This window comes from Trifolium pratense, linkage group LG2, assembly GCF_020283565.1.
Source record: "Trifolium pratense cultivar HEN17-A07 linkage group LG2, ARS_RC_1.1, whole genome shotgun sequence".
NCBI lineage: Eukaryota > Viridiplantae > Streptophyta > Magnoliopsida > Fabales > Fabaceae > Trifolium > Trifolium pratense.
This window is the reverse complement of record NC_060060.1, coordinates 50,681,707-50,694,079: the sequence shown is the minus strand read 5'-3', so window position 1 is coordinate 50,694,079 and position 12,373 is coordinate 50,681,707. Positions and strand designations below refer to the sequence as shown.

Here is a 12,373-nt window from a genome sequence, read left to right as displayed (position 1 = left end):
CAGGATCTTCTTTACTCATCTATTTAGGTACGTTTTCAATTCATTCCCACTACCAATTGAGCTACGGATTCAAGTACTTTAGGTTGTCTCATCAAAGAAAAAAAAAGAAAGAAAAAAAACACTATCATTTTATTTTTCAATAGATTCCAATCAAAGGAAGGAAAAAAAAAAAACATTCAATACCCAAATAATTGCAATTACAACTCAAATACACCTAAATTCCAATTACTACTCCAATTAAGTGAGATTCAGTATTCACTGCCTCGATAGATAATTTTAAATTTCTAATTTCCAATTGAATACTACTCACAAAGAATTCAATTCTACTCTTCAATTCTGAATTCTAATCCATAGAAAATTCTACTCCAATTTTCAAACCTCGTTTTTAATACTATTCTAATTTAAGATGTTCACTAAAAAAATATTATCTAGTAGTGAAAAATAAAATAAATTTTTTTATGTTTAATAAATGGCTTAATTGCATATTTGACACCTTACATTTATTTTAGGTTTGAATTTCATCCATTATGTTTAAAAAGTTTCAAGTTAGTACTTTTAGTCAAATTCCTGATTAAATCGTTCATATGGCAAACAAATTTGAAACAACTCAAATTTGTCATAAACACGATGAATTCATATGAACATTGTAAATGCAATTCAAACTCAAGCTTCAGAGATAAGAGAAAATTTAGGTCAAATAGTTGAACAAGATATATAACAATCTAAAGATTATGGGTGAAGTTTAATCCTTGCTCTAGTGAAGATTATGGTTATTTGGTTTGAATTGTTATATGTTGTTAATGAAATTAGCAAAAATTTACAAAAGTGGCTTTATGTGACTATAAAATTAGTAAAACATTTCATTACTTAGTTGGAAAAATATAGAGAAAATGTATTTGCATATATTATTGAAATCAATTTTATTTAACATGCTACAAATAAATTTTTATATTTTTTCTAATTTTGACAACTATAGAATCAACTTTTGTGCTCGTTCTTGCGTGAGAGTTGTTGCTGCACAACTAAAATAGATGCACAACTATTAAGATCAGGTGAAGCAAGAAAATCACCAATAACACCAAGTTCAGGAAATTCACTCCATTCTGATAATCCATCTGTTTGAGGAGAATGAGTTTCATGTCTTCTCCCAACTATAAAATAATCATGTTGATTCGCAACTTCGCCTAGAAAACAAGCTGTTTCTGATCCATCTTTTGTTGATATTTTTTGATACCTCACATTTGTCGCATTTATCATTTCTTGCAACACTTCATCATCATCACCATTTACCATTAACTGCTCCAAGTCACCTTTGCAATCTTTAGCAACAAGGTGGTAAACAACAAGGTTGATCCTAGCATTGTTCATCACTCGTTTTGCTAAGCATAAAACCTCTTTATCGTCTTTGTTTCCACCTAAATAAATGACGGCCAATCGTGTAATGGAATGTTCTGATGTTGTTGTTGCTTTCGGTATTGAATTAGCACGTGTCACGAGGATACCAACGGAACATGGAGCTATTTCGAGGACTTTTTGGTTCAATGCTCTTAAAATTTTCTTGTCATCAGATTCAATTGCACCATCCGCAGACCACCTTATATGAAATGGAAGAATGATGATGGAAGCAACTTTGTCCAAAGCAAGGTTACAAACATCTTCATACATGAGATTTGCTGGAGATATTGCTGTATAAGTGTTTATTGATAATGCATTTTCATTATCATGCTCGTAGATATCGAAAGCAAGAATGACATCGTCAGAGTATGATTTATGCGAAGCTGATCCTGATGTCTGTCTTTGAAGACAATGAGGAATGAAAATAGGCAATGCTCTTCCAACTAGCTCAATTACATGAAGTACATCCACAGTGATTGGATTCTCAAGTGTTGGACAACATAGGTCAAGGAAATCTATTGCTGTTGAAATATGGTTATGTTTTTGTAGTGTTACTAGTATTCTCACTTCTGAATTTCTTTTTAAGCCCATTAAGCTCCTTTTCTGGTATCCAGCATATTTCCTTGAAGGATCATATAGTAATTTAACCAACCAATGCATAATACTTGCTGTCATCATTACACTAATCATCAACACTCCATATGCTTGCCCATTAAGAATCTGCATACATACAATAATGGTCCATATGTGCCCAATATAAAAACATAATATGGTATCATAAATAAAATTGTAATTTTTGTAGGTTCCTAAAGCAACATAATCATAAATTAAAGGAATAAAAACATATTTAAATATAAAAGAGTAAATGTAGTACGTACATTATTGTCGAATAAGGAATTGTAGACGCCGATTTCAACTACGCCTTTGGTGTTCAAAATGAGGGCAAGACACATAGCATCAGTGATAGGCATTTTGCAACACAAGGCAGTTATAAAACATGTTGTTATTTTGATCAAATGAGTAGCAACGATCACTGAACCCATAGATAACATAACATATGATGAAATATTCATTGAAAAATCTGATTTCAACACAGAGGTAGTCACAAAAATAGGTAAAAAGAATGTTGGACCAAAGAATTGGAGCTTCTTAACTAATGCAGATCCTAAAGGAGGTCCTTCAGGAACAGATAGTCCCAAAATGAAAGCTCCTAAAACAAATTCTTGATCTATATTAACAGATAAAACACCTAAACCAAAAACCATTGTAATGATGATATAAATATAACTATCTTTCACAGGTCTTCCTTCTGGTGTATGTTTAATGATCCAAAACATTATTGGCCTACATATTAATGGAATGAATATAGCAAGTGCAAAAAGTGATAACAAGTTTCTTAAAACCACTTTCATATCAGGATGACTCATAACAGCAACAATATTGGTTGTAATGGTTGTTCTCAATATGTCAGTAACCAAAGCTGAGGATAAAGCCAATCTACCAAGTTCAGAGTTTTGGATTTGAAGTTCACTTAAAAATGAAGCAATTACAGCAAATGAACTTATAGTATGAGATACCAATGACACATAAATTCCGGGTCCGTGCGCTCTTTGAATGGCTTCTATTTCTTCAGGAAATAATAGTAGTGGTGCAAATCCAATAACTAATGGCATAACTAATCCCATTATTGAAATTGTCCATGCTTTGGTTCCTGTCCTTGTTATCATGCTGAAATCCATTTGTACACCGTTTATAAATACAAAAAGTACAAAACCAATTGATGAAATTGCTGAAATTATGTCATGTGTTCCATATGGAAACAACATGGTCATGTATGGCTCCAATGGCTTTATCTCAAATGAAAAACCTATAATTAACCCAGCCTGCAAATGAATGAGTTTGTTTAATTATTTTCAGCACAAACTTGTTTAAATGTAGGCTTAACTATACATTTAGTCCTTACGTTTATTTTAGGTTTCAATTTGGTCTCTTACGTTTAAAATCTATCAATTTGGTCTTTACGTTTCCATTAGGTTTCAATTTAGTCATTTCCGTTAATTTTGTCACTAACACCGTTCGAACTATACACTTGTCGGTGTGTCTAAGTGTCCACGTGTCTGTCCACATATGCAAACTGATTGTCACATGTGACAAAACTGACGGAAAGGACTAACTAATGCAAACGGTTAAAACGTAAGGGACCAAATTGATACGTTTTAAACGCAAGAGACCAAATTGAAACTTAAAATAAACGTAATGAAGCACAGGTGTAGTTATGCCTTAAATGTACTATAATGAAATGGTTTAGATTTGAAGCTCATATTTTAAGCCTTAAATTGAAGGTAATTACCATCATTTGTGGAATGAATAGAGGAAGTCCCAATGGTTTGATAAGCAAATTGCATATTTGAGTGATGCCAAAAATGATAAGCAATTGCAATTCAATCACGGGCAAGAAAGATTTCATTGGAGTCCTTCCATTTTTTTGACCACCCCATAAACCATCTGAAACAATATGGGGTGGAGCATCATAACAAACTTGGTAACCGGTTTCATTCAATCTTGTAATTGAATGGAACAAAGTAGTATTTGAATTTATGCTCATTTTTTATATGAATTAATTCCCAAAAGTTGTTGATATGGGAACAAGTCAATTGAAACATGAAAAAAGACTACCTATAATTTAATGATCTTTTACTTCATGTATAAATATTTTTATGGCCATGAAATTTTGCTTCATGTAACTGACAAGGTAAACAACTAAGAAAAGGTAGACAACTAAGAAACTAAATTTAAAGTTACTTTGGTTGGATTGGCAAAGTTTTTGACATTTTTTAATACCTGTTTAACAAAACATGGTTATACTTATACATGTTTAGATCATACAATGCTATATTTATATGTGCACGTATATAGCTGAAGTCTCTATTTAATAATAATAATAATATGATATAATTAGAAAGTGAGACTTGACCAAAAAAAAGAAAGTGAGAGAGGAAGAAATGGATGAATTAATAATATAAAGTCATGTGCCAACCAGGCGAGGATATTTATGTAAAAATATAAAAAGAAAATCCGACCTGCCGGATTCGAACCAGCGACCTAAGGATGGCTATCTGGCTTTAATACCAACTACAGTCCTCCGCTCTACCAACTGAGCTAAGGTCGGTGTTGGAATATTCTAAGCAATGTAATAGATAATTCTAATATGTATGAATGAGAACAATATTTTCAAGTAGAAAAGGATAATTTAGACAAGTGTTGTGGTAACCAAAAATTCGATGCATACTAAAAAAATTGAGCACCTGATAGCATTTGAGTTACTTTCCATTTTCAATAAATTCTACTTCTTTCATTCCTAAACTTTTTAAATATTTTGGGTGTATAAAAGTGATTTGATCTTATTTAATGTCACATTTTTGAATTTATATTTTTATAACAATATAATAATGAACAAAATAGAAATAATTGAAAATTGAGAGGATTTCAACTCCTCTTAAAAAACTTAGTCAAAATCCTCTTATATTTTTTAGCCTCTCCATTTTGACCGTTATTAATGTTTTGAAAATATAAATATAATAATGTAATATTTGGCGGGTCCAATTATTTAATATATATTTGAAAAATTATTCAAAACTATGATAATAAAAAGAAAAAATAAAGAGAATCTCAACTCTAAACTATGTGTATTTTAAAGGACGACAATAAACTAGTTTATCTTCGTCAACCAAGAAGAAAAAAATAGTTTATTGTTGTTTAAAATACATGTAATATGTTTTTATAGCACTAATTTATTGACTTTAGATCCTCTCCACTAATTTTTTTTGAAAAGCAAACTTTATTAACTACCTCCAACCATGGTATAAGGCATACCAAGAGAGGGAAAGAAATACAATAGGAGAAAAGCAACAAGCCTAAACGGCACAAACACAACAAAAACAAAAGACCACCAGGCTACAAAAACACAACACCACAGCACCAATTATCAAAGCTTCAATCCACACCAAAAGTTGCACCTTTGAAAAGCCAAGAAAACAGAGTCAATGAAGCCTAGGCAAAAACTCCCTACACAGCAAGAACCCACAAACACACACTAGCGCGGGAGGAGCCGAAGACCTTTAGAACCCCGAGACAGCAGCACCACTAGCACACCTGCGCCCCTAAACATCAGCTACCGGTTAAAACAAATTTCCGGGTCCCAACACCATTCATAAAAAAGGCAAGGAAAATCTTCAACCTATCAACACTCAAATTCAAATTCCAGGATAGCACTTTGACACTCTCCGCAATCTCCGACGAGTCCAAAACTATATTATTGAAAACACAATTATTCCTCGCTTTTCATAACGACCAAATCACCAATGTCACACCAATCTAAAGCCATTTCTAGACTTTTTTGAAAACACCGCTTCACTCAAACAGTAAAAAAGATGAAAAAGATTCGGCGGCATCACTATAACCACTCCTAGCCATCTAAATATCTTGTACCACACATTTAAAGCAACTTTACATCCACTAATTATTCTCTCAACTTTCTACACACTTAAATTTCAACCGTTAGATTAATATAGTGGTTGAAAAATTAAAAGCAGACAAATTTCTGTCCAATGTTTTTTACTTGGTCACTATTAAAAAAATCCAAATCCTTCTCTGTAGGTAATTCTCTCTGCGACTGCGTCACTCTGAATCATATAAGACAAAGAGAGTATAAAAACACAATTCTAATTCTTGGTGGTTGGCTTGTTATTTGCTCAGTCATTAATGCCAATTCAGGTACGTTGCCATTTCTGGCATCCTGATGCCTCAGGACTCAGGTTCTATGTCACTGGTAACATGTCTCACTACTACACATGGGTAGTGTCGTTTGATAGGATAAAAAGGTTCTATGCCAGTAATGTCTATTAAACACTACACATGGATATTGTCTTTTATAATATAGGAGAAATGCGTAATTAGGTGAATGGTATGCAGCAAAAAAATTGAAAACCAAGCCATATCAAGTATCAACCATCAGTCAACAAGAACACGTGAAAAAACTTAAAAGCCTTAAATAAACATTAGAAAATACAGTCTTCATAACAGTTAAGTTACCACCAATCTATTGTCCCTTTGAGGCCACGCGGACACGTGTAAGTGGATAATTAATAGTGATACAAAAGAAATTCATCGGTAACTTAGGCTTAAAAATTGCAATAAACAAAATTTTAAAAAGAAAAAAATCGAGTATAAAACAATACCAGTTGCTGCCCAGAACCAACATTTACAGAGTAATTTACAAACATAAAAGTGAAATGCTACACTGAAGACAAAAACTAAATGCAAAAATTGAACAGGGAAAACCATTAGACTGGCTGTACACGTAACTTATTGGCAACATGGAGCAAATGACTAATGTTTGTAGGAGGATAACTTTGCAGCAACTTGAGATTAGAAGTGAAATCACCCGCCAAGAGGCGCCTACGGACGAGAATTAGCATTGCACAGCATACCCTGAGAAGTGTCTCCTACACAGTACTACAAGTTAGTTTCCAGTTTTTCTATTTCCACTAAAAGAATTAAAAAATGTACTTGGTAAAATGAAACACATGATCCGATGCTTTTCTCAAAACACAATTTGAGATAAAATGAATCTATTGTAGAAAGGTAGATGTCATGAAAAGAACATGACTTGTAAGTTGTAATGTATACCCTTGCACAAATAAGTGCAACACAAGAAGAAGCCCTTTGTTTTGTTTTATAAATATAAATCCACCCAACAACATGACTAATCATCTCTCCTTTACAATAGGATCCTATAACATTCAAGGTATATATTTTTGAGGGATAAATAGGATACAGAACATTATAAAGTAAAAGTAGGGACTGAATCACTGTTAATGAACAAATAATTCAGAATTCTTCTTTCGTTGATTTAAAAAAAAAAAATCAGAATTCTATTCAGTACAAGCAGTGTGAAGCAATAAAATTGTCTTCTTTGCTGAAGGAAAAATGGAGTGTTTTTTTTCTTTCATAAAACCGTTCCCTTTTGCTGCGGACCTTTTTATGGAGGGGTTTCCTAGAAGGGTTTTACGGCGGTTGGGGTGGTTCCTTATTTGTCTCCTCGTGATCTGTTTGCTTTTTGGTATCTTGTGCGGGGTTTTACTTTGTGTTCCTTCGGTTTTGTGATTTCTATTGGAAGATACCTTGTCCTTTACTCCTGTACAATAAGTACAATATATCCTCCACTTAGGAGCCAAGTCCTTTGCTTCATATTTGCTATCTAAAAGTAACTTAACAACTTCAAATCATCTCTTATAATGTCAACTAATCCTAAGATCATTTAAGTCACTCAAAATACAATCAAGATATCATCATAAGATATATCTGAAATAAGCTATAACATAACACAATACATGGTAGAATAGAATAAATTTGTACCTGTGGACCATCAGGATCACTTATAAGGGTGTCCCAAATACGAAGGATATCAACAAAACTGAAGTCCTGAGTCAAGAGGAGAGTAATCCACCTAAATGCATAAAATTGGGGGTTGACCTGATATTTAGAAACAGAAATGTGAGATTTTTATAATCAACTGCTCAATAACTAAATCAAACACATTCGCAAGTAACAGAAAAAAGTAGAAATAGACACAAAGTTGGAAGGGGAGGGAGGGAGAGTATAACAGGATTAACAGCAGGAAGAAAAGAAAGGAGGAGATACAAGGAGGTATTCGGAGAGAGAGAGAGAGAGACAGAGAGACAGAGAGAGAGAGAGAGAGAGAGAGAGAGAGAGAGAGAGAGAGAGAGAGAGAGAGAGAGAGAAGGGGGGGGGTAAACAAAAAGGGGGCATGAAAATTATTGAGTAGAAAGGGGGCGTTTATAATCTCTGCTTTTCTTATTTCCATTCTGCTAGGAATCCTCCTCTGGTCATTGCCATAGTTTTCCTTCAAATTTACATTAAACACAATAGCAAAAATTATTTCTCTGATTAGTTTTACTTGGTATCAATATTACTCAGTTTTTCTATTCAAATTCTGGTGTCTATCACTAGGCAGAATCAATAAGATATACAAACACACAGAGATGAATAATGCGGAGAATAGAAAATCCGTCCCAGGTGTTCGTTCATGAGAAATCTAACAAAAAAATAATAAAAGAATCTAACAAACTTCCCATCTTCCCTATTTTACTCCTGCCCTGTCTCACAGTTCGTCTGCTGGACAGTTAACTATCTGTGGTTCTAACATTTGTAACTTTCGTTATCTACTAACATAAACAAACTTTCTAGTTAATTTAATAATTATTAATATAAGAGAGATATAAAATGTTTAAAAAATAAATAAACACAAATTTAACAAAACAGAGCATGACTGAACAGGGCAATGTCCTCATTATTGATGTGCCAACCAAATTGAATTACTCATCAACTTTCTAAGGTTAAATTCTCCCTCTAAACGTTTGTCCTTCCTCAGATTATTAAAATGGTTCTGTTATATTTAGATAGAACATGTACTTAAAAATGCATCTTACTTTGGTCATGACCTCAAGATGACGCCATAGTTCTTCATCATGTTCTTTCAAAAGCTGAGACAATCTTGTTATAGTTGAACGAATTCCAACAATACTATTGTCAAGTTGTTGACAAAAATTATCGCGGAATCCACTCAATAGTTCAACAAAACAAAAGAATGTGTCTGCTTCAGAAAAGGCCTGCGTATAATAAAAGGCCTGTGTTACAACATGAATAACGTGAATCTACATTACTCAACCACTGCTATTTGAGAAATATTTTGGAAAGAAAAAGCTCGTCAACATTACCATGGACATATTAATCATTTCACATATTTTCATTTTCTTTTATGTACATTGGAAAGCTGAATTTTGAATTTGGCAATATTTCTTGTCCTAATTCTCTCGGAAAGCAATAATACAATTTCAACCTTAAAGAGAAAGAGCAGTGAGGGAGAGCTCGCAAGGATATATACTTACTGCGTTTTCCTCGTCAGGATCATTTTTGAACACATAGAATAAAGGAGCCAATACTTCATTCATCCCTTGAACATATCTAATACCTGGGTTCAACTTTGCAAAAATAATTAATATGTTCTTTAAAGCCTCCTGAAAATGCCCCCAAAAAAGAAAATCAAATCAAAAGATTCGGGACAAGAAAAAGGCTTCTGTTATTAAGTCTGCGTGAGTTTCAAAAGAAACAAAGGAACAACCTGATTAGATTTTGCTAATTGAGAATCACCACAGAAGAAAGGCATATCTGGATGAGTACGCTTTACATCACGGTCAATCTGCTCTATGATATCGGTATCCTAAAACATACAAAGTGTAACATTTAATATCAAAGTCTTCACTCCCCAGAGTACAGCACATTATGAGATACATTTGTATAGTTTGCGACATAAAAAGGAGCATTAAGCATTATTAACAATTAAAATATCAATAACAGTAAGGTCATCAGTGGTATGTGTCAGCATGTTTACATCAAAACCCACTATTATTGTACAAATAAATATAATTACATCAAAACCCACTATTATTGTACAAATAAAATAAACCATGACATGCAAAACTCGTAATAATATACTATAACAATTTAGAAGCTTACTTCACAACAGAGGATACAGTAATTATGATAAAGGCAATGGTGCAAAGCAGCATAAACACAGTTTACGCAGAAGGGAAGTACAAGTAGCTTCCTAATTTGTTATAGAGAAAAGTTTGCAGAAGACTAGTACCTGGAAAAATTGATTCCATATGCTGGTCTTGCCAAGACTCAATGGATGTTCCCCATGAGTGATTTGTGATCTAGAAAGGATGCCCCTGGTCTCACATTTAACTTCATCAGCATCATAATTGCCAGAGTTGCACATCCTCCTCGTGATTTCTGACTAACTAGCCACAAAAATATTCAGATAGGAGCTAAGCAGACAAAGCCAATAGAATAAATTAGTATAAATAACCAACCAAACCAACTAACTTACAGGATTGATGAGAATCTCTTGTTTGAATCGTTTATATTGAGACCTCTTCTTTGCTAATTCAGAGGACCAGAGGCCACGATCAGGTGGAAGATACCCTAGAAAAATCTGCAAAAGTTACACAAATTGCAAAATCAATATACATACTTTTTAGTCGGTGCCTATCCGGATTGACTTATTTGAACTTATCTACTAGCATAAATATTTACGAGACTATTTGGGAGAGTTTATGGAAACAACTTATAACATGTCCATAAGCCGTTTTCAGTTTATTTCCATAAGCTCCCAGGATAGCTAATGAAAACAGATTATCAAGGTGTTAAAAAACGGTCTGTCCACAAAAACAGCCGGGACAAAACAATATAGCCGTTACCATTTTTCGCCATTTTTATAGGGTAAAAAAAATCACGCCGATACGACAAAATGCTAATAAATAGAGACTTCCGTTTTTTTTTTTTCAATTGAAAAGAACAAAAATCACAATTTTTGGTATAAATATGAACATAAATTACGTGTTATCTCCTTTTAACTCTTTCCTAGTTCAAAATTTCACATTTATCTCTAATTTAAGTTGTTACACATATATGATAGTACAATAATTTTAATAAGATCTTTGCAATATTGTGATTAATTCACACCGTGATGACCATAATCCATAATGCAGCATCCGTAACAGCCGAAATCACGAAATCCTTAATGTGACCGTGACCGTTATTTAACGCGGTCACCGTTGTTTAACGCGGTCACAGCCGTTATTTAAAACCTTACCGATTATAGTTTATAAGAATTAAGTTAACTTTATTTCCATTTTAGTTATAGAAATAGTTAATATGTATTATAAAAAAATTAAAAAATAGTTTATATGTAAACACTTATGCTATAATCAGTTAATTAAGTTGAATTTGAAAGAAAAATGAAAAGTATTGTACCTTCCAGACAGTAGAACGTAAACCAGAAACATCAGGTATTCCTTGAGATGCGATTCTTCTCAATTCACGCATATCAATAACCTTCCTAGATAACTAATAGTAACAACAAAAATTAACAATATTAGTAAATTTGAACAAAATAATAATAATAATAATAATAATAATAAATTAGCCAATTTGCATTTAGATTTCAGAGTATGAAGTGAAAAGTACCTCGGCTAACAAATTGGCCTGGGACTGAGCCTGACGGGAGTGGGAATTTTCATCGGCGGAGGAAGTAGAAGCGGAAGAGGAAGAAGAAGAAGTGGCAATGGCAATGGCATTGTGATTGTGATTGTGATTGGTTCGGGAATGTTGAATTGAAGGAGGATCTTGTTTGATGGTGAGAGGAGGTGGAGAAGGAGGTTGTTCCGGTGGTTCAGGAACGGCGGAGGAGAAGCGGTGTTGTTCGGAGGGAGATGACCAGAGAGGACTGTTGAGCCAATCGGGAACACGTTTCTTGGCCATTATTAGGGTTTGTTTATTTTGATTAGGTTTGTTATTACAAAATTTGATTTGTTGGGAGGTGAAAAAGTGGAAGAATGAAAAAAGTGGTAGTTAGTTTAAGATTTAAGAGGAGTAGTAGATTTTAGAATTAGAAAGAAGGGGAAGAGGGGTTGCTTACGGCATGTTGCTGTGAATGTGGGCCACTGTACACACGGCTTGTGGAAACGCCACCGGAACACAAAATTCTAACGAGTCATACGGTGACCACCTTTACGAAATTCACTGTTAGATTGAAAGTTTATATTGTATAGATGCTCCATAAATTTTTTAAAATTTTTTGAAAATCATTTGATATGTTATTGAAACCCATCAAAATTTACGTTATTTAATAAATCGTTAATCTTGATGTGTCTCAATAACATATCAAATGATTTTAACATAAGCTGTGTTCAATGGTAAATTTGAAATATATTACTGTATCTTATGTTGTTTAAATATATATTATAGAGTAAAGATATTGTGCATTGTATGATGGTGATTCATAGGTTGTAGTAGTAGGTCGAACTACCCTACAATAAACCACAAACAAACA

The 12,373-nt window shown here is 33.3% G+C and overlaps 2 protein-coding genes and 1 non-coding gene across 6 annotated transcripts; all 3 read right to left on the bottom strand.

Annotated features, from left to right (window-relative positions):
* Positions 1 to 978: 978 nt before the first annotated feature.
* Positions 979 to 4,000, bottom strand: LOC123904891 (cation/H(+) antiporter 4-like). Its single transcript, XM_045954498.1, has 3 exons — positions 3,746 to 4,000; positions 2,274 to 3,278; positions 979 to 2,115 (listed from the first exon to the last, which is right to left on the bottom strand). The coding sequence occupies exons 1-3, from the start codon at positions 3,998 to 4,000 to the stop codon at positions 979 to 981; spliced, it is 2,397 nt and encodes a 798-aa protein (XP_045810454.1).
* Positions 4,001 to 4,469: 469 nt separating this feature from the next.
* Positions 4,470 to 4,564, bottom strand: TRNAY-GUA. The gene is made up of 2 exons: positions 4,528 to 4,564; positions 4,470 to 4,505 (listed from the first exon to the last, which is right to left on the bottom strand). It is a non-coding gene; the product is annotated as a tRNA-Tyr (tRNA).
* Positions 4,565 to 6,597: 2,033 nt separating this feature from the next.
* LOC123909572 (TBC1 domain family member 13-like) lies at positions 6,598 to 12,055 on the bottom strand. 4 transcript variants are annotated; one of them, XM_045960431.1, is made up of 9 exons: positions 11,509 to 12,055; positions 11,296 to 11,388; positions 10,370 to 10,474; positions 10,124 to 10,276; positions 9,599 to 9,697; positions 9,366 to 9,494; positions 8,907 to 9,086; positions 7,813 to 7,929; positions 6,598 to 6,899 (listed from the first exon to the last, which is right to left on the bottom strand). In XM_045960431.1, exons 1-9 carry the CDS (start codon positions 11,800 to 11,802, stop codon positions 6,738 to 6,740), a joined length of 1,332 nt encoding a protein of 443 aa, XP_045816387.1. In that variant the 5' UTR covers positions 11,803 to 12,055; the 3' UTR covers positions 6,598 to 6,737. The 4 variants fall into 4 exon arrangements, with proteins under 4 accessions (XP_045816387.1, XP_045816390.1, XP_045816388.1 ...); XM_045960432.1 differs by lacking the exon at positions 6,598 to 6,899 and adding an exon at positions 6,911 to 7,654 and having other exon boundaries at positions 11,509 to 11,989; XM_045960433.1 differs by lacking the exon at positions 6,598 to 6,899 and adding an exon at positions 6,911 to 7,591 and having other exon boundaries at positions 11,509 to 11,988.
* Between the last annotated feature and the right edge of the window lie 318 nt (positions 12,056 to 12,373).

Bases quoted from the DNA above. Each gene is read 5' to 3' on its own strand.
- LOC123909572 (XM_045960431.1), bottom strand. From the start codon at position 11,802: ATGGCCAAGAAACGTGTTCCCGATTGGCTCAACAGTCCTCTCTGGTCA. The intron at 10,475-11,295 runs GTACAATACTTT...TAACTTTTGCAG, and splicing joins TACGTTCTACTGTCTGGAAG to ATTTTTCTAGGGTATCTTCC. The intron at 9,087-9,365 runs GTAAGTATATAT...TATTATACGCAG, and splicing joins ATCCTGACGAGGAAAACGCA to GCCTTTTCTGAAGCAGACAC.
- LOC123904891 (XM_045954498.1), bottom strand. From the start codon at position 4,000: ATGAGCATAAATTCAAATACTACTTTGTTCCATTCAATTACAAGATTG. The intron at 3,279-3,745 runs GTAATTACCTTC...ATTCATTTGCAG, and splicing joins TATTCATTCCACAAATGATG to GCTGGGTTAATTATAGGTTT. The intron at 2,116-2,273 runs GTACGTACTACA...GTATGTATGCAG, and splicing joins ATTCCTTATTCGACAATAAT to ATTCTTAATGGGCAAGCATA.